At 41.3% G+C, this 20,567-nt stretch overlaps 1 protein-coding gene across 2 annotated transcripts in view; it reads right to left on the bottom strand.

The window, feature by feature from the left end:
- The window catches only part of ARHGAP22 (Rho GTPase activating protein 22), a gene marked incomplete at its 5' end in the record, with an annotated part of 146,538 nt that overhangs the window by 36,947 nt on the left and 89,024 nt on the right, over nucleotides 1-20,567 (bottom strand). Inside the window, one exon of one of the 2 annotated variants that reach the window (XM_084265278.1) lies at nucleotides 2,276-2,404. In XM_084265278.1, coding sequence (XP_084121404.1) covers nucleotides 2,276-2,404 — 129 coding nt within the window. Of the gene's footprint in view, nucleotides 1-2,227; nucleotides 2,405-20,567 lie in introns of both variants that reach the window. The other variant, XM_084265277.1, reaches the window with a different exon arrangement.

Here is a 20,567-nt window from a genome sequence, read left to right on the forward strand (position 1 = left end):
TGTATTAGGGTAGAGCTCAGGCCAGGCAGACTGCCCAGGCTGTACCCATGCTCTTGGGTAGTTTTTATGCACAGGTAGAGGAAAAACATCAACAAATAAATGCAATTCTTTCCAACACTGCAAACAGCAGTGTTTCTCTTCTACATGGCTTAATCCAGCTCTCACCAACAGCCAAAGCAACCTTTACGCCAACATTGATGGAACCAGATCAAATCTGCAGCATGTGAAAACAGCAATAAACAACAGCTGCTGTATACCACCCCCCACACACTGCTGTATTCACACACACACACAGAGTTGTATTCCTCCCTGCGATGCTCCTTCATTCTTATTATTTCATTTTGCATTTTTTGGTATCTCATAAAGCATCAGTTCCATGGAATCAAATAGAAGAGTATCTGCCTCATTTAAAGCAAAGCCAAAATGTTATCCAATAGCTTTATAAAGAAGTTTAGAAGTATAGAAAAAGATCAGATTAATTAAGACAATAGTGCCCCCATAAAGAAACAAACAAAAAGAAATCCATCCCTGCTTTTATGCCTTTCTTATATTTTGGGCTGGGATTTTTTGGGGGGTATTGGTTTTAGATCTTAGGATTTTTAATTATTTATTACTTGAAAACTTTACAAATTATTCTTGCTCTGGAACCATTCCAAAAGATTGACAAGACATGAACACTAACAAAACCGAGGCCAAAGCTGCACTGATACCAGCAGTGCTGACAACATCACGCCCTAAAGGAGGCGGCTGTTGCTGGAACGTGTACCATTTGTCATGACTGAATGTCTCCTTTTTCCTCACAGTATTCATTTGATGCACATAGCAAAGCTGTAAAATGCACACTATAAGGTCCACTACAAAGGGCCTCAGAAATACCATCTCTGTGATTCTGAGACTTCTGATGGAGGAACTGCAGAGACCAGCGCTGAGGTCAATCTGAAAGACCCTTCATTGTTGACCAGACTTCAGCAGAAAAGCAAACCAAGCATATACTCAGGTTTGAGGAGAAATCATGGTATATCAGGTTCTATTAGTGAAACAGAAATTAGCTGTTCTGCCCACAGCACAACAGTATTGCACGCAACCTCACAGAATCACGTACAAGCTGCCTTTCTACATACACCCATTCTGCTAAGTGAAAGAAGGGCCTAGGAAAAAAAAAAAATCACATCATCAGTACCAATTGTATCTCCTCCAGACAAAGCAAATGCTGCTACAGAGAGACTCAAAACTGTAAGAGTCACTTAAAAGAAAAAAAAAACCCAACCAAAACAAACTCCAAGATAAATGTTACTAACGAACATTGTGTCTTCTTAGTGACCCTGTGATACTTCAGCCCCCCTCAACTGCATCAAGGTCACTTTTTTTTTTCCTCTAGATCCAGGAAAACTAGTAACTGCATTTCAGCAAAAATAATTGTATTACCTAACCCTTATCTGGCACTTTTTTATCTGTACTTCTCAAAAGAGGTCGATATCACTATCTGTATATGATACCACTATTTACATGAACTCCATTTAGTAGCACACAAGGCACTTCAAAGCATAGTGTCCAGTACCAAGCTAGCAGCTGCTGTCACTAACAATGAACCCAGAAGAAAACATCCACGAGCCCTTGTTCTTTGCTAAAGCACAAAACCACCACCTATCTAATCCTCTGACTTGAGAATTTTAAGATTGTGGTGTAATATCCACACAGAGTCTGCACATTTTGTTCATTCTAACTACAGGAATTGTCAACAGCTGTATTATCTTACAGGTGTTCATGCAGCCTGCCCCTGTTGTTCTTCCTCAGGCTACACCCCCATTGAAGCCAGTAGAAGCTTTTTCTTCTCAACTGGGCTCTACATTAGCTAGTTGAAAAGCTTTGCTGCCTCTGGTTGTAAGGAGGTTAAAGATGGGCATCTGCCCTTGTGGTAAAACTGAAATAAATGGACATTCTGCTTTGTGTCCATAAGGATAAGAAAGGTCCATAGAATAGTTCACAATTAGCTGTAAAAACGGGAGCACTAACAATAGTGACACCTTTTTGATCATCACCTATTTCTGACTAAGTCAGCTATACAGCCTGTATGTGCCCTCTTCTCCCATTCCCCTTCATCCCCTGGCAAAAACAATGAATCCAATCCCCTTGCTGCAAAACACTTCAGACAAACAAGAGCTTATCTAGGCATCTCAGTGATTTTACACTGTTACACATATCCTAGTATCACAAGAATATGTTTTACCTTGAGGCAAATGTTTTAATTTATGTGCATGTGAGCTATTTGCAATACCTCCACCAAATGGAGCCCATATAACCCGCCGGATGGCTTTCACCCAATCTTCCATTTCACTCTGGGAATTAGCCATGAGCAGGAAAGCCTCATGATTGACAGGCATCTTTTCCCGGTCCCCCGCACCACCTGAAAGACAGAATACAAATCTCTTTTAGCATGTAGTTCAGAACTGAGCAACTGATGTTTAAAACCACCAAAAGTCCAGGTCAAAATCATCCAATGGTTATTTTAATTGAGCACTTTTATGCACAATTCCTACTCATGCGTTGCAGCATCCACAAAGCACAAGTTGGTAGAAGATCAAAGAAGAGAAAAACATGCATTTCCAGTGTGGAAACCTGGAAATGTTGCACCTGCTATTCCAGCAATAAGCAAACCGAAAGCACAGGCTGTAAGCTGCTGCAGGAAGAAACAAAATGCATTCCACATATCTGCACTGAGGTACCGAGAGGTTGTTTCCCAATAGGGGACCAAGTGAATCATAAGGCATTTTAGTGCTTGAGATGCAAAAGCTGCAAGACAATCCACTTTCCCCAAGTCCCAGGGAATTTCTAGTCTCAGTATAGAAAAAGAAACTGATTCTGATTTTCTATCCAATTCAGAATGTTTTGAAGAGGAGTTCAGACTTGGGGATATGAATCTAACTCTTCCACTCGAAACAAGAGCTTTAGGAGTTAGTAACATCGGCACACAATATCTCAGGAAAGGACTGACCAGAATATCAAATGCACTGAATACCAAATACACTCAATCCTTTATACACATCTGTCAATTGTGGATACTCAAAGACTAATAACATTCTCTCCTTTTCCTGATTTCTTTTTACTCACTTCAGTCAGTTTAAATCTTCCCTTCACCCTTCCCTTTATGTTCCAGAGCTGGATACAACCCAACAAGGGCCACATAAACACATAAAAGCTTTACTGGAACAGCCTCTGTACAAAAAGGCTACTGATCCTGTCCAACACAGCAGCTGCATCACTAGTGGCCTGGAGCTTCTCCATCACCATGGAAACTGCCTCTGGCTTCACTATGGAGATATTTTAGCTGTTGTGTCACTCTCATTTCCACACTGACGTGGCTTTCAGTATCTACTGGCAAGCAAGAGCTGCCAGCCTGTGATGAGCAGCTGAGATTGCCTGTCCATGGAATTCAGAGATAAGAGCAGGATGATGGTATTCGGTGTTTTCTGCAGAACTGATTTAGTGCACATAGAACATGCACAGCCTAAATCCTCTCTAATCTGGAGAAAGGAGCAAGCTGGAAGCTGCCTGCAAGCCAAGGAAGTGCTTTTTGTTTGCTATTAATCCTTTCCTGGCCTAGACACACTCGTGGATCATGTGCTGATTTGCAAAGCAAAAGGGGTAAAATATGGTGTGTTGGGAAGCATTTTTTGGGTTTTGTGAGAAGAAATTCACTGAACTGGGAAACTAAGGCAGCCTTTCAATAAAGAAGAGACAACGGCCACCTGGGACTAGACATAAGAAAAGATATACAACTTAAGAAAAAAAACAAACATTATGCTTTTCCTCCACATGCATCAAAATTCTGCTTCCTTGCTCATAACATCCTCTCAGACAGTCTCCCATTTTGAATTCACTGAATGATTCATATTCCTTAAGATATATGAAGCTCCTTAGCTCAAGGCTAGGATTCAGGCATCTGAATAAATCAGTGCAGCACCATATTCTGCAACAAGAAGGGCATACCTCATCCATTACACACAGAACCGTCAGAGCAAGAAATTAGTCTGAAAGCAGAGGTCACCAGCTCTAATTCTTGTACCTTACCTGGTACCTATTACTACACCCTCTCACAACCAAATGTCTTAGAGGAGATATGATAGCAAGCATCATATCGCATACATCAGAAACAGGGGTTCAGGATCTGGCATCTGGCAGATAGATGGGGTAAGATTAAGCTAACCCTTCAAAGGAATGACGCAATTATGTGCTGTACAGGTCACACCACCAGCAAACAAGTAGGTCTGGTCAATGTGAAACATAGATCTAGTTCTTAAATGTAGAGGCACCCAGCAGGCATCTTGCCCACCAAAGCCATAAAGGACAGGAAGAGACCAGAATCTTAGCATAGAATTAATTACAGATAGTAAATTTCATCAGAACAGCTGAACCATCCCATTCAAATATTGCCAGATGAAGCACAATAAGCAGAGAATGATGAAGACAATTTCTTACTGGACCTCTGCAGAAGTGGTGTCTCAGCAACTTCACACTGAATCACTGAACCACAGGGACCTGACTACAATTCTCATTCCATTAAGATGTTACTTTGGACCAGCCAGCTACCTTCTAAACCTTTGTGTACCCTTTTCACATAAGCATTTAGGGGAAAAAAAAAAACATGTATACTTCTATTTGAGTCTGTAAAAAGTAAAAACAGGATGGAAAAAAAGATTCCTGTGCATGCTAGACCTGAAACTCTGCCAAAAACTACATACAGCTTCTCTGTGGTTGACCTTCTCCAATGAAACTTTAAATAGGAGCAAGGTCCTGACCCTACAAGCTGCCTGTGGGAGAGTCAGTATTGACTTGTCACAGAAGTAAAAGCAGATGAAGACAAATCCATGTGTGGATGCTAGTTCAGAAACAAAAATGCAGTTCAGAATTGCTGCTTAGAGAAATCCTTGTATGTTAGCATGATGTGAATATGCAGTGTCAGAGCATGCAGACCCACCTGTAAACTATTTGGTTTTTAAATAACATTTTTATCATGTTCCTTTACACACACAGCTTGCTCCTTTCACTACATTATTGAGGCAACAAGCAGAACTAGACTTCTCTGAAGGACAGAGTTCAGACATATCTCTGTTGTTGTAACATTCCAACAGATTTTGAGTCTTGGTAGTCACAAGAACAAGAAACAGCTAAAATAAAACACTAAGATCTTCTTAAAAGAAACTCAAGGAAACAATGCCATATACACCTTTTCTTCAAACATCCAGAATTTTACCTGAAATTCACAGGTACTTTCTTTTCTGAGCTCAGACACAAAGCAGGAATCCTGGTTTGGATTTGAACTGGAAACAATAACACTGTATCAATTCAAACACCCTAGTCTTTCAAAATTGTTTTAGGAAAACAATTTTAAACCTTTCTGCTTAGAAACACTTGGATACGCAATTTCAGTTTTGTCTCTCAGCAACATGAAGTTTGCATTCTGATACTGTGTTCAAACCTCTATGGAGCTCTATCCATTAACTACTGAAGCATACAAGCACTAATTCTACTGCATGAATCAAACAGGTCTCTGGCCACTCAGGACCAGGAACACTCTGGTCACAACTTTAAATACACGCAAAGGCTTTACATTCCCTTGAACAGAACTTCCCAGTCCTTTTTAATCAAGGACCTATACAAACAAGACTGGTCCTCAGAGACCAACTCTGTGTAGCTCATTATTGCCACAGGCAGACAATTCCAGTCCTTCTGCTCAAAGCAACTTTCATAAGGAAAAATAAAACTGTCTGCAAATGCAAACAGAATGCAAGCTCCTCAATAGATGTGACAGAAGCAGGTGATTTTAGGGATGAATAGTCCATCTGTTTCAGCATTAACCTATGCCCGAAGATCCTGCATTCAATCACCTGCTCTATTGCGGATTTCCAGTGCACATTGGACAATATGCATTAGATTCCATCCCTATCCATCAAGCAAGCTGGTGTTGCTACTTGCCTCCCTCCCAGGTGTAGAAAAACTGAACAACTTCAAGGCCTGGAAAGATGATGGCAACTGTACAAGTGCATACAGCAAATATAATAGCCTAGAAGTATTAAGTGTCTTGTTTTGTTACTGCTCACCATCAAAAGGGCTGCAGGTCCCAGCTGACTTCTCTGCTTTGCCAACCCTGTCTCAAGGTACCTTTGTCAAGTTGCTTTGCATACACAGGTAGGTATCTGCCTTGGGGGAACAGCACAGCTCCAGGCCCCTAGCTGCATGGCATGAATTCTCTCTCTTCCAGGCCCAGACTAGTTAAAGTTGGCAGAATTGCTCTCATATGCTGTCTGCTCGTGTGGTTTGTGCAACTGCGTCTCATACAGACTTTAAGCCATGTGCTGCTGATATCAGCTGAAGAGCATTCAACTCAGACTAACGTCCCACCTCCTAATCCTTAACAACAGACTTCCTTTCAGCGCTCTTCCATGCCCCACAAGAGCAAAGATTAAATACTGAAAGACGGGGGCTAAGAGACTGCTGAAGATCAGATGGAGTGCTGCAACAGCAACAGCAATCACAACCCACACTTCAAAGCCCTATTTACTGAAAATCCTTCCTTTTTTGACCATCCTTAGTCTAGTGGGATTTCACTGGAAAGTACAAAACATAATACTGCCAATACATGGTATTTACCTGTCCTTCCATGTGTTCCTGTTCAAAGAACCTGTAACAAACATTCAGTTGTACTTCTCCCTTTATACAGCTGTTTCCAGCAAGGAAATATTGGAATTTTTTCTTTGCCTTAAGCTTCATTCATACAAGCTTAACCTTCTTAAGGTCAACATTTATGAAGTCAAGACTTAGATCCCCTTTCTCTGTATGGAAAGAGAAGTTCAAGGGGAATAGGTCTGGACTTCCTAGTAGATGTTCCTGCCTCACTGTATATAAAAGGAGGAACTTTTCTATTCTCAATAAAGCTTCTGTCAGGTTCTGCTGAAGTTAGCAGCTTTTTGTTTTGTTTCCCTTCCCTCCACCCTCCATCTGGTTTGCCTTTCACCCATATCTTGCATCATTCTTCTTAATGATGTGCTTGTGTATTGTCATTATATCAACTCTTGAAAATGTACACAATTACAAATGCTTGTGTACGTGTATATATTTACATATATGTATTGCTTTGGTGTGGATAGTAGATTGGTATTTTCAGTAAGAATGAAATGTAGTTGGCCATGTGCGTGCTGCTGCAGCATGTGGGGAGGCAAACGGCAGTTCAAGGCTGAATTATGAAAGGGGTGGCTGGTGGGTAACACAAACTCTAGCTGACATGTTTGCCCTCAGTACTAAAGCAAGTAGTGACAGGAAACTTTTGATTCGGAACAAGCAGCAATGAAGTCCTTGACAAATGGACAAAAAGTAGCACCCACAGCTAGAAAGAACAATTGCAAAGATTCATCTTCCCTGACCCTGCTCTTTACAATTGTCTTAAATGTAAGTATCAGATTCGGGGCTCTAAGATCTCCCCGATAATGAAAGAAGGTGAAAAATGAAGCAGATAATCTTGATGGGATTCAAGGTCAGCTCTATTAGGGGGAATCTTTCTTTGCACAGCAGGAAAAAATCCCCAAAGATCCCCAGTCTTAATCTTCATATTATGAAAAGAAATAAAAGAATTGTTACCAAGCAAATCATCATTAAGACTGCTTGGAATAGTCACCTGAAACCTAACTCTATTTCTTCAGGCATTGTCTTTGATTCTGGCTAGTGCTGAATGTCTATCCTGAACACTCTCTTCCCCAGCCAAGGTTTCCCAAGAGCACGAATGCTAGAGACAGATCCTGTCTATCATATTGGAATCCTGGGTTAACCTGGCAGCAGTATGCAGCTTATTTGTTTTAGCAAAGTTTAAGAAATCTACTGTTCTTCTGCTGTTTTTTTTAGTTGATGATCCTTCAAAAGCAGGGAAAACTTGCTGTGGGTACAAAACTGATCTTGAAATGCTTTATTTAGGTGACTACAGAACAAACAGCAGGTGAAATTTACAGTAGTGGCAGATAAAAATAAGGAAAACATCAGGATCTACAGAGGTATGATCTGTGAAAGATTCAGCTGTAGAAAGGGATGTGTGTTTTCCATTATCTTCATATTTGTACCTATCTATATTTATACCCACCCATCTATAACATGGGAAGTTGGAAGTTGAGAGAATAAACTCATAACCACTTTAAAAGCTTAAAAAAATTAAGAACCAAAAAAAAAGAGGTTTGTGGTTTTAATATCATATGGAGCACAAACAAAAGAAGCAAACTTTGAATAAAAAAATAAATTTATTATGTTTTTGCTTCAATGGACAACATAATGGCAATTTTTCCCACAGACACATGTATGGTTATAGGTGAAAAGCATTTTCTTTCCAGAGTTTAGAAGGAGTTTGAGGAGATTTTAAGGTTCAACTTTAATTTGATTGTGTCAGTGAGTAAAGTGAAACCTTAAATGTCTTTCCTTGTATTCAGTAAGATCAGGTCATAAGTTAGCATAGCTCAAATTTTCTTATATACAAGCATGCACCAAAATCTCATTGACTTTTCTGTCAAATCTAAATCCCTAATTTCCTTAAACGTACTTCAATCCATCAGGTTTAATGATAGGTACAAGTTAGATGATGATCAAATTTTCAACTGGAAGTCTCTGTTGAGGATTTTCATCAGTCCCTAAGTGATTTTCAGATCCCATATCTTAGACTGCACCCCAAAGAGTAAAGCAAAGGCAGCCAAATGCTCTAAAGCCACTGTCATCTATATACTAACCCAAAGGTCCTGTGATCTGTTTTCCCCTCCCATGCCTTCTGTGGTTTCAGACTGCTTTAAAAAAGCATCAACAAAGAGATTAGACCTCAGAACTGTGGTTTCTTATGCAGAAGTTCTGACAAGACTCAACATGAGCAGAGGCACTACAGCCTCTCTGTACTGGTAGACAAATTACAGAAAAGCCTTAAAAACTTAAGGCAAGTCCTCTATTTCAGTTGTCGGGATGAAGCATATGATTACTACAACTACATGCAAAAAATGAAGATTTAGTTTAATCTTTTGGCCTTTTATGTGTAAAAAATGTATCAGGTTAGCTTGACACTCCCTGTCTGGAGATGTCTTGCTCGATAACATACGTGACCTGTATTACTCTAGATTTAGCTATTAATAAAACTGAAGAACTGGTTAATGCTACCAATCACTTCACAAGTAAACCAAAGCCTTGAAAATAATCCAACCCAAATTCCAAATAGGCCACACTCTGTCAAGTGATATCACGCTCCAGGAACCATGGCAAACAGGAAAAAAAAAAAAAAAAAAAGAAAAAAAGATGCAAGATAAGAGAAAGGAAGAACAGTTTTAAGAACCAAAGGGAAAGAGGCATTGCACGCAAACTCTGCCTTAAACACCTGCTTATAAAATCTGCTTACATATGTTCAGTGTTTTGTAATGTCTAAGTCTACTTAAGATGAGGTTTCAGTAAAAAAAAAAAAAAATCAGTCATTTTTAAGTTGTAATAAATACATTTTAAATGCCAGAAGTATAATAGAACTCCAATGCTCTCATGTCCCCTCATTTTTAATGATTTGAAATTTCAGAGAGAAATTACTATGTTGTCTGGGATATGCTGCTCAGTGTGTCCACAAAGTACAGCTTAACTTGGTTAAGGTGAATTCACAACCATGAGAGGGCCACTTTTACTGCAGCAGCCCAATACTGAGAGTTTAAATGAGCCCGAGTATAATAAGCAACTACAGTACTTCATTGTTTTGTTTTTTTCTTCTTGTGCCTGAGCTGTATTGGTACCATTCCCTCCAGCTTCTGCCTACAATTACTTTGCTCCATAAAAGGAACAGCTATTAACAACAATCAAGCTGCCTCCCTAACCAGCAAGATTTCAGGAGTCTGTGAAGGGTGCCCTAACTCTATATAGTATCCCTATAGGCTAGTTGCATTGTTATTTCTTTATGCTTTTTTATCAGCTTCTACTATCTAGCAGTAAGAGATGAAGCCTCTCCAACATGGTCACAGCCAGTTGAGGATGCCAGCAGAACTATGCAAAACAGGAGCTGATGAACAAGAATGTTCTGGGTTTGACTGGGATAGAGTTAATTTTCTTCATACCAGCTAGTACGGAGCTTTGTTTTGGAATTGTGCTGGAAACAGTGATGATAATGCAGTGCTCACACAGAGCCAAGGCCTTTTTTTCTCACATCACCCCACCAGTGGTCAAGCTGGGGGTGCACAAAAATCCAGGAGGTGACACAGCTTGGACAGCTGACCCAGAGAGGCCAAAGGGATATTCCATTCATATGGTGTCATATGAAGCTAGCAGGAGGCAGGATCACAGCTCGGCAACTAGTTGAACATCAGCTTTGAGTAGCGCATCGCTGGGTTTGTATATTCTTATCAGTATAATCTTCCCTTTCTGTCCTTTTTGATTCTCTCCTCCATTCCACTGGGGAGGGGAAGAGTGAGCAAACCACTGTGGGGTTGTTTGAGCTGCTAGCTGGGTTAAAACATGACAAATAATTAACTTGAGGAGTAAATACTACAACAGCAATTGGTAGGAGCTGCATGACACCACTTTGCCTCTGCTGTGACTTGTGTGTTTCATCCTGAGCATGAATTTTAGAGTACTGATATTCTAATTATGTCCAACAATGCCTCAGGGGTTAGACTGTCAAAAAAGTGATGGTTTGCTCAATTAAACAGTTGTGTCTCTTGACTCAAATAATATTTCCTGATGGGGGGTTACTGTGGAGACTGAACATGTTCATCACTTCAAAACCTAGATCATAACAGATATATGAACAGCTTCTGTGGCACAGTCACTGTCTTATGCCACTATCTGCTAACAAAGCAGACAAATTTAGGGCACACTGTTTTCCTCTGATGACACTGACACACCTTTTTCCTGGCAGGCAAAACAAAACCTTGGCACCAGCTTCTCACTGGAAAAAGTTCCTACTGGAAAAGAAACTGAAGGTGTCAGGAACCTGGGTATAGCTGTGCTTCATCTTCTTCTGTTTAAGCTCCAGAGCTCCAAAAACTTTTCTTCAAAATCTGTCCAACACGTCACCAACTCTGAGGAAGCTGTTCAACTCGTGAAGTGTCTGTCTGAGAATGACAGAAAGACAACTTCTCTCCCTCTATACAGGTGCACTGGAGAAAAGGAGAAAAAAATACCCCAATATTTCTTCCTCTCTCAAAAGGCAACGCTAACCCTGTAACAAAAATCAAGTCTGTGGTGGCGGTAACAAGTGGGGATGACAAGAAGGAGAGAGAAAAGCTTGCACAGCTTCTTCTCCAGTATGTTCTATAGACAGCCTTGTCCCAACAGCAGGTCGCTTTCCTTTACCCTCTGTTTTTCCACTCCAGAAAACTAACCCTTGCAGACTTTCCTCAGTGTATTCCAAATCAAGAACATTACTGTGAGCCTAGACCATGGAACTGCCTGGGCTACATAGAGCTCCTGGTCATTTCAATGTCCTCTGGTCTGGATGGGAAGGAACCTGTATTTTCTCAGGCCAGCAGAAGCCACACACTCCCAGGAAAGAGATTGAGGCCAGGCTGCTGTCAGAAGCTGCACACCTGCCTCTAAAAGGCACATTGTGGGAGAAACGTAAAATCAAGGCAAATATGAATTTGAAGGTGCAATAAAAGTTACAAGTGTATGTACAAAAGACTCAGAAAGTAGTGGCATATCTATGCAAAGCAGGCCACAGTTCTACCAATGTGGTTCTCCAAAGCAGCAAGTGCTCAATGTTTCTGAGGGATGTATCAAATTATATACTCCAACTGTGGTTATGTTTACATGTTATAATAAGGGAGGAAATTCCTTCCTGACCAAAGATGATGATACTTTGTGCTTTGAAATATCTGAATGAAAATTAATGGATAATTTTTATGCATTACCATGCAACCACAAGCAATTTTCTAATTCTCATAAATTTCTTCAAATCTTTAACATTGAAGACGAGAGTCAAAGGAAGTTTTAAATCCTGACAAGAAATTACTTACCACAATGTCTGAATGACAAAGTCTGATCTTTTTTCTTTAATAATTTCATACTGGAAAGATATCATTAAGCTTCTGCATTCTTCGAGGACTGTTGTGCTCACATTTTCCTGGTCTGCTCATTGATAGGAATAAAGTGGTTCTTATGCCTTCCAGATAAGTCTCTCTGCAGCCACCTTCTCCTCCTCACCCCTCATAAACCTATTTTTTTCTTTCCCCTGCACCTAGTCTACCATGAAACCAAAGACATCCCTCAGAGTATTTTTGAAGGACTTCGTGTCTCCCATCTCAGCCAGCACTCTGGACTTTGAGCTAAGATTGGAAGTGAAGCCATGAGCTGGTACAGCTTAGGCTGCAGACACCAGAGGCAGGTTTATCTGTAAACTGAATACAAAGTTCTGCAGAAATTCAAGCCAATTAGAAACATTTTTTTCTTCAATGAAGTGACTGAAGCTTTACAAGCACAGTTTTTGCAGCAGCAAATAAATGGATTATCTTTAAGGAGTCAACAGTTGCAGACTTTGTTTTTACAAAAGTGAAGCTATTTGTCACATTAGTGCAGAAAAAGGACTGAAGTGCACAAGAATATATATAGTGTAGGCCTTTGGCAAAATGTTGGCAAACTTGAAAAAATACTTGCCAACATTAATGATGAAACAATGTGTATGGAAGTACTACTGATCTAATTCCAAACTTCAGTTGTGGATATTCTGATCCAAGTCTTGCAATAGTTGGCACAGAACAGCAGTTCTGTGGCAGTCTTCTCATGTATTTGGCTATGCAATGGGTAACGAATGAATCTTCTAAACATGACTATCACGTAGCACTCTGACAGCAGTGGTGCTTTTTAGAAAAAAGGTGAATTTATATTTGTCACTTGGGGTCAGCATGACAGCTGCTCAGAACAGAACTGAGGATGACTAACGTGCTGATGCAAAGGTGGGAGCCACAATTCTTTGTACTTTATGACAGCTGCCAGTGAAACACTAGCAGAACAATGCTTAGGAAAAAAAAAAATCAATTTAATTATCTCCACCCATTGGCAATGGACAAATTCCTCCCAGTTAACAGCATTATCAAAAAGTCCGTAAAAGCAAAGTGGTTAATCATTAGCAGATATAACTTCACTTTTCAAAAGACATGCTGAATTAGATCAAATTTAAAGAAATTAAAAGATCCTGTTAGGTAAACAACAGCTCGTCCAGAGACGTATCTTCTGCTGGTGGACTCGTTCCCCCTGAAATTCAAGGGAGTGTAGCACAGAATGTGTGTGTCTTACACGCAAGGGATTTCCCAGTGGAAGTCCTGCTTACAGCATTCACTGCCACTACAGCATACTGAAACACTATGGATGTACCCTTCCATTATATCCCCATCCTGATACTTCTATCTCTCCTCCATGATAGGCCAAAGACCCACACATAGACAGTTCTTCTTCTGGCAAGCTAAGATAGTCACCTTTGCATCATAGAGGGAGACAGTAGAACTCAGGTACAGATCACTGGAGGCTATAGCACAGTGCAGGATGACTGCTTGCAGATGCACATTTTTAGTTTGGGACTAGTCACAGTTTCCATCATGCACAACAGAAGCACTTCAAGCGTTGCCTTGCAAGCTTCCAATCCCACAGTAGTCAAACTTCATCGGCACCAGTGCAGTCAGCCACTGACCTGCTGCTTTTTCGGGTCCTCCAGAACACAGCAACCTCTGGGCTGGTACGACCTTTCCTGTCTGTGTATGTTGGTACTTGTGGACTGGGGCAAACTCCAGTAAACTGACCTCCCTGCAGAAATCCTTGTACTTCTGATAGTTTTCCCAGATCTGCATGGCACTATAGCGCAAGCACTCTGTCCTCACATAGTCTTCCTCCAGAACAGTTATTTGCCAGAAACAAAACTCCTGTATTTGAAGACCTGGATCAACAGCCTCTTCTTCACTATGCCAGCATGCAGTCTCTCAGAAAAGCATGTTATCACCTACTAAATGCTACACTATACTGTGAGAAGGTATTTCAAACCATCTATGCTCTTTGACAGTTTACTCCAAGCAAAGGCTTCTGATCAAAGCTAGATCACAGTCATAGCAAGATAGGGTCTCTTTACTAACAGGGCAAACTAAAAAAATTTCCATAAAGGAGCACAGAAAGGAGACAAATGCTCAATTTACAGGAATGTGCCCCAAAAGTCCTGAAGTCTCCCACACAACAACCAAATGTGATAGTGCAACTTTCTTCTGATGTGAGAGTGTGTTTGCAGCATAGATGCTCACTCTGGCTAGTTAGTCTAACTACAATCCAGATATCTCCAGAGCAAGAAGTATTACTTTTCCTAAGCTTAGAATCAAGCACCCGGTAAAGGGATGGAGCAGGTTTACCACATGCAGTTTACACACGCCAGTTTAGGACCCACATATTCTGGGTAAACCCAGACTTCAATATATTTTATGACATTCAAATAAAGAAGATGAAGTTCTTATCCCAAGGAATAATGAAAAAAAAAAAAGCCTTGCTCAACACATGTTGTAATATACTCCTCAGAAATACCAGGGGTGCTGGTTTAACTGTTATTGCCAGAGTGACATTAGCTATACAAATTAAAACTACACATATTTAAGCCACTGAGAAACAGCACTTGGGTGAGACTGGCAGAATATCATCTTCATTGCTCAGAATGCTCTCTATAGACAGCCTATTTGTTTAGTTTTATGTTTATAGAAGCAGAAAGCCCATTCTGACAACGCTGACATCAGTGGGCCTGCTCTACAGCTATGTTTAGCCCAGTTGGTCCACTAAGAAAAGTGAGAGCAGGAAATGGGGCACATTTATTGGCCTAGTGAGGCACCTCCATTTCCATCTCCTCACACTGCTCCTTTCTTGAGCGCACAGAACTATATGCAGCCATCACAGTGTTATAAGAATTTTTGTCTTGCAGTCAAAGGCAGGATAACAGCCAGAAACCAGGAGCTACTCAGCCAATGACATGGTATATTAAAAAGCCTTCCAGCTTCTGTTTCAAAACAAAGAAATCTTGATAAGCTTGAAGCCAGCAGCTGCTGCCAGCAGCATGCTGCCTTCCTTACCTTGGGGACACCTGCTGAGCTGCTGCCTGTTTAATATTACATTAAAACAGCAGCTTTCCAGATACTGAATTATGTATCTGAAATGAAGCTGTGATACACATGGAGCTGGAGAGGACAAGGTTTGGAAACAGAAGCAGCATTTGGGTTAATGGCCTGTGAGGCTGGGGAAAAAACATAATCTAAACCACTGATGGCTTCTTGATTTGTCTGAGCCCCGGTCAGGTAACAGAGGGGACCAGGGGAGCACAGCAAGTGTCTCCTTTTCTCCACATTTTTTTTTTTTTTTATTTGACCAGGTGAGTTTGTAAGTCCCTGGGCACACATATCTAAAGTAAGGGGGAAAAGAATTAACAGAGGTATAAGCTTGCATGGCTTGTGACTTCAGTCAGTTTCACTGCCCTAGTATTAAGGACACAGAAGAATACCTTCTACTGTCACTTTTTTAAAAACTGGTCCACAGTGTGAAAAAGCAAGAACCAAAGACAGCTGTAAATTACTGCCTTGAAATTCTGATCTCTTTGTTACATCTCAGAGAACTCAATCTGTACTCTCTGCAGCAAATCTGCAAGCACTTCCCAAACACACGCAGCTCCTCCTCCAGCATTCCAGAGAAGAGATTTTTTAACTGTCTTGCTTTGTTTAATATAAGTTAGGTGATCTGGGTACCTATGTATGAAAGCATTACATAAATATGATCATAAGGAGTGTGCATATATGCAAGTGCATAGTCAAACATCTATAAGACTTAAATGCTCCTGTTTGCAGATATTCTAATCCTGTCCATGATAAAGTCTAAATATGAATGAAGGTTAATTCTCAGGAAGCGTCAGACAGTAAAAAGAGCCTTTTATATCATATACCTTACCCCGAAGACACCTTATGCTAAGATCAGCTTCATCCAGTCATGTTATTTCTCTGCCCAATTAAAAATGGCTAACACAGCTTGGACTGCATTTTTCAGATAGTAACTGCAAAATGATCTTATGACAGTATATTCAAGTGGAAGGGATTTCAATGTATGCTTCAGCTATTAACAAATAAATAATAAGAAAAACACAGGTGCCATTGCTGAAGTATGTTTGTCTCTCAGAACTAAACATTTATGTTTTAGGCAAACAAGTAACAGGTTAAAATTACTTTCCAAATTTATAGCGTGCAACAGTGGGGAAATGCCTTCTCTGTATTTAAAAAATCCCAACAAACTTTCAAATTCTATAGTGAGATATTTCTACAAACTAGTAGAGAACTGAGATACTAAATGATTTTCTTTATGATCTTGGCTAGCAGAAAGGAAAACCAGAACTTCCATATACAGGCAACCCTGGATTAATCACCAATTCTCATAAAGCAAGGTCGGTCATGAGCAACTGCAAAGGCAATGCCAGCCCTAGAAAGCAGAGGGCAATGAATGAGAGACAACAAGCTGAACAGCATGAAGATTGTTCCCCCAGCATAGGATGGAAGGCAGGTCACTTCCTCGCCAAAGTAGTGCTCTCAAAATGGGAAGACCACATTAGAAATTAGGAGTGTATTATGTTTCAAAAAGCTGTGCCTTCGCTCACTCAGCACCCCCAGTGGTTGCCTGGCACCTCCTGTATTTGGAGACTTAACTGGTGAGCTGAAGTCACCCTCTCAGCAGAATATGCATGGCTCATTGAGAGGCACAGCGGTGTGTTGGCCAGCTCTGCCTCTTGGCAGCACTGGGCCCTCTGACTGCTGTGAAAGAAAGTGGCCTGGATCTCTCAAAAGCCTAGATACTAGATGGAAAAAGCCCCAGTTCAACTCAGATTTTAATAATGACGAGGAAGATTTGCACCAGAGCCGCACAGCTCTGGAAGTAATGTGCCAAATGACAGATGCATCTCTGTAGTACTTTGCCAGCTCCTTTCATATCTCCAGCTCCATGGAGTCCAATATGCTGTTTCCTGGAGTCTCCAGCCTCTCAACGCAGCAGACTGTGCAGTCAGGATCCAAACTGCCTGTGGGCTCGTGCTCTACCCAAATACCTTGCTTTGATCCCAGATGCCTCACTGCAATACGTTTGCACCTTGCTGTATCCCAAAGCTATGGAATGAATTCACTTGTAGGGCATAAGACTGATTTTCTGGGACTGTTTCCTCAACTAGAAATAACCCTCACCAGTTAAAGTGGTAGCATAGTTATCCACACCCCTTTTCTGCCTTATTGTGAGCCTTTTTTTTTTTCTTCTAATTTCTATACTGGAGCATCCACCAGATACATGGATAAGGAGTTTAGTAAAACAAAGGTTGAGGTCACACTGCCTGGGCTTCAGAGCTGTAAGTAAAACCACACTCAACCACAATTCCTAGGTCCATCCAGTGATGGAGCTATCCTGCTCCTATTGCATCTGCTAGACTGAACCAGTGATCTATAGTTCGCTGGATAAAGAATTAACATAAGAACAAAATCATGACAGCCCCTTTTCAACATGATTGTCATAGATACAGAGCATCCGCATCTCCAGTCCTGGACCTTATTCCCCTCAAACCACGGTGCTGAAATAGCCTCCTTTTGCTGAAATAGCCTCTCTCAGCTTCCCTAATGCACATAAAGCCACCCACCCTGTGAGCATATCAGAGGAGGAAAACAATGAGGCAGACAGAAAAGAGCAGGACAGGCAACTAAGCTCACACCCAAACCCTGCCTTTAGCATGGCCACCCCTGGGGGTCCACACAGACAGAAGCTCTAAGCACACTAAAAGCAGACACTGTGAGTCTCATAGGTCAGCATCACAGAAAAATGACCTAATCCTGAGGCATCCTGAGGTTGCTGGCTGCGGGCTGTTCTCAGGCAGCAGCTAACAGACTCCCACCCAGGAGTGGCAGCCACATCACTTGTCTACTGCACATGGCATTTTCCCCAGCAGCTCCAGTTGCTGAACACAAAGAGCAAGCCCACAACATTAAAGAACACCCCCCACCCCACCCCCCTTTGAAGTTAAGATTGTTTGGTTTGTCTGGCTACAAACTAAAATTGTGCCTTAATCATCCAGCTTTGAAGTCCTGTAAATCTACAGCTGCAGCAAAGTAAGGACCACTTGGCAATAAAATGTTCGGTTTGTTTTACTTTTTTAATTAAAAAGGAAAAGGCTTTACTGGAGCCAAAACTTTCTTTTCCCCCACTAGAAATCATGGGGAAAGTGAAAAATCAACGGTGACTTGCCAGATCAGCAATGTTTGTGACTGTATGACATTTTATAGCCTAGTTGTGAGTAGTATTGAGCAAGTGTTCAGTGAATGGTCAAAGGAAAACAGACATTTTATTCTAGGAGGACATATGAAACAACAATGGGTTTTAACATCAAGCCACAGAGACTGGTACATATTTTTCATTGTTTTGATACCTTAAGGTATGTGTGGGGGCATAACTGATAGGAGTTTGATAGTGCTAAAATCTTATAACAAGAGAAATAACAAGAGAAATTATTTTCAGAATCTGCCATTGTTGTAGGCTTTACCAAATGGTAAGAGTAAGCTAAGGATGCATCACCACATGAAACATCCATAGGCACAACAACCTGCAAAGCAAACGATGTACAGCAAGAAACAATTTATTACTTCTTGGCTGTTACATTTCAGGGGTGTCAGGAAGGTCTTTAAACCCCCCACAAATAGAGACTCAATCCAAAATGCAGTGTAGCTTAGCCTTGAATAATAGTGATAATAAAGTAGAGCATGGTAAGAATAAAGCTCACTCGGGGAGAAACAGGCTTCAGTGACAATGTTGTACAAATATTGTCCAAAGAGCTAAGAGGCAAAACTCTGCATTTCCTAGTACTTCAGGCTACAAGACTTCAGAGATTCAGGTCCCAGTTCCCAGTTCTGCTGGTTGCTTTCTGTATTAACCTGGGCAAAATCCTTCTCAAGGCTGAATCTCTTCTTTCCCATGTGACCAATGTTTCTGTCCATGAACTTGTCCTCAGCCATCTATCCCTAGGCCATTTGAACCTGTGGGACAGAGATCATTCACAAACCTCACTGCTCTTGCCGGCTTGTTCCTTCCCTGATCAGAGCCACAGAGGAAAGCAAGGACAGACCTACTGGAGCCTGTGGCTACCATAGCTTTTATGCAACTGTACTTTTGATGCTATGCCTGGAGCACTCTGTAATCATTTAATGCCTTTTAACGACCATATTTACTTACTGGGAAGGATCTCCTTACTCAGATCACTGTAAAAACCTTTTCAAATGAAGTGCTTTATGGCAGGGAGCTAGAAGGAGTTGCCTCCAGTAGCTGGATGGAAAGTGGCTCAAAAACTGGCTGGAGTCCAAACTCTTCAAAGCAAGATTAGTGACAGACTGATGTTAAGCAGCTCATGGAGATGCCCAGCTACCTCAGCACTCCCCACTAAGACACAAAGGTTCTCATCTCATTCTTTGACACTTCCCTTCCCAGACTGTCTTGGAAGCAAGAGGAAAAAGGTTAGCACAGAACATAGTGAACATAGCATAGGCTGGGAATGGTTGGACTCGATGACCTTCAAAGGTCTCTTCCAATCTTGTTATTCTGTGATTCTGTGAATGGGTATTTTAGATAGCTAGAGGGATTTCACATATCAGATGGATTTTGGCAGGAGCAGGTTAAGAGATGCAACACCCTCTATGCTCTCCAGTGCACCAAGGTACATTTAGGGAAAAGCTGTTTAAGATGTTTAGTTTGATAAAAATGTACACATTGGTAGTGACTCACTAAGAATATGATCAATTGCTGCTGGCTGAGTTTCCCTCAGTCATCTCTTAAAGGCACAGATTACGTCCATGTTGATTCTGGTTTAACGAACAGTCACTTCATAAGCCCCTCTTACTTGTGTAGGCTGGGCAGCAACCACTAGTCCCAGTTCCTCATTGCCTTCCTATGCACACAAAACTCTCTCACATGGATGCAAGAAAATACCCATCACACTCGAGAAATCCTGGTGGTCTGGTAAAATTCCCACTGACTGAAAAAGGGGAAACAGCTCTAATTTTAAAACCACCCTGCCTGCAGAACTGCACCCAGCTCTGAGGGCTCTGGTAAAAAAAACCAACAAAAAACCCCAAAACAAAAAGCCATGGAGCTGTAGGAGCAAGATGAGAGGGGAAGGCCATAAAGATCAAAGGGCTGGAGCACCTCTCCTGTGAAGACAGGCTGAGTTGGGGCTGTTCAACCTGGAGAAGAGAAGGCTCTGGGAAGACCTTATAGCAGCCACCCCATACCTAAATCAGGGGCCTACTGTAGAGATGGAATGGGACTATTTGCAAAGGCATAGAGTGACAGGACAAGCTTTAAGATGAAGGACACTAGGTCTAGATTAGATACAAGGAAGAAATTCTTCACTGTGAGGGTGGTGAGGCACTGGAACAGGTTGCCCAGAGATGCATTAGGCGCCACCTCCCTAGCAGTGTTCAAGACCAGGCTGGATGGGTCTTTGGGCAACATGGTCTAGTAGATAGTGTCCCTCTTATAGCAGGGGGTTGAAACCAGATGAT

Source organism: Gallinula chloropus, assembly GCF_964237585.1.
Source record: "Gallinula chloropus genome assembly, chromosome: 5".
Lineage (NCBI taxonomy): Eukaryota > Metazoa > Chordata > Aves > Gruiformes > Rallidae > Gallinula > Gallinula chloropus.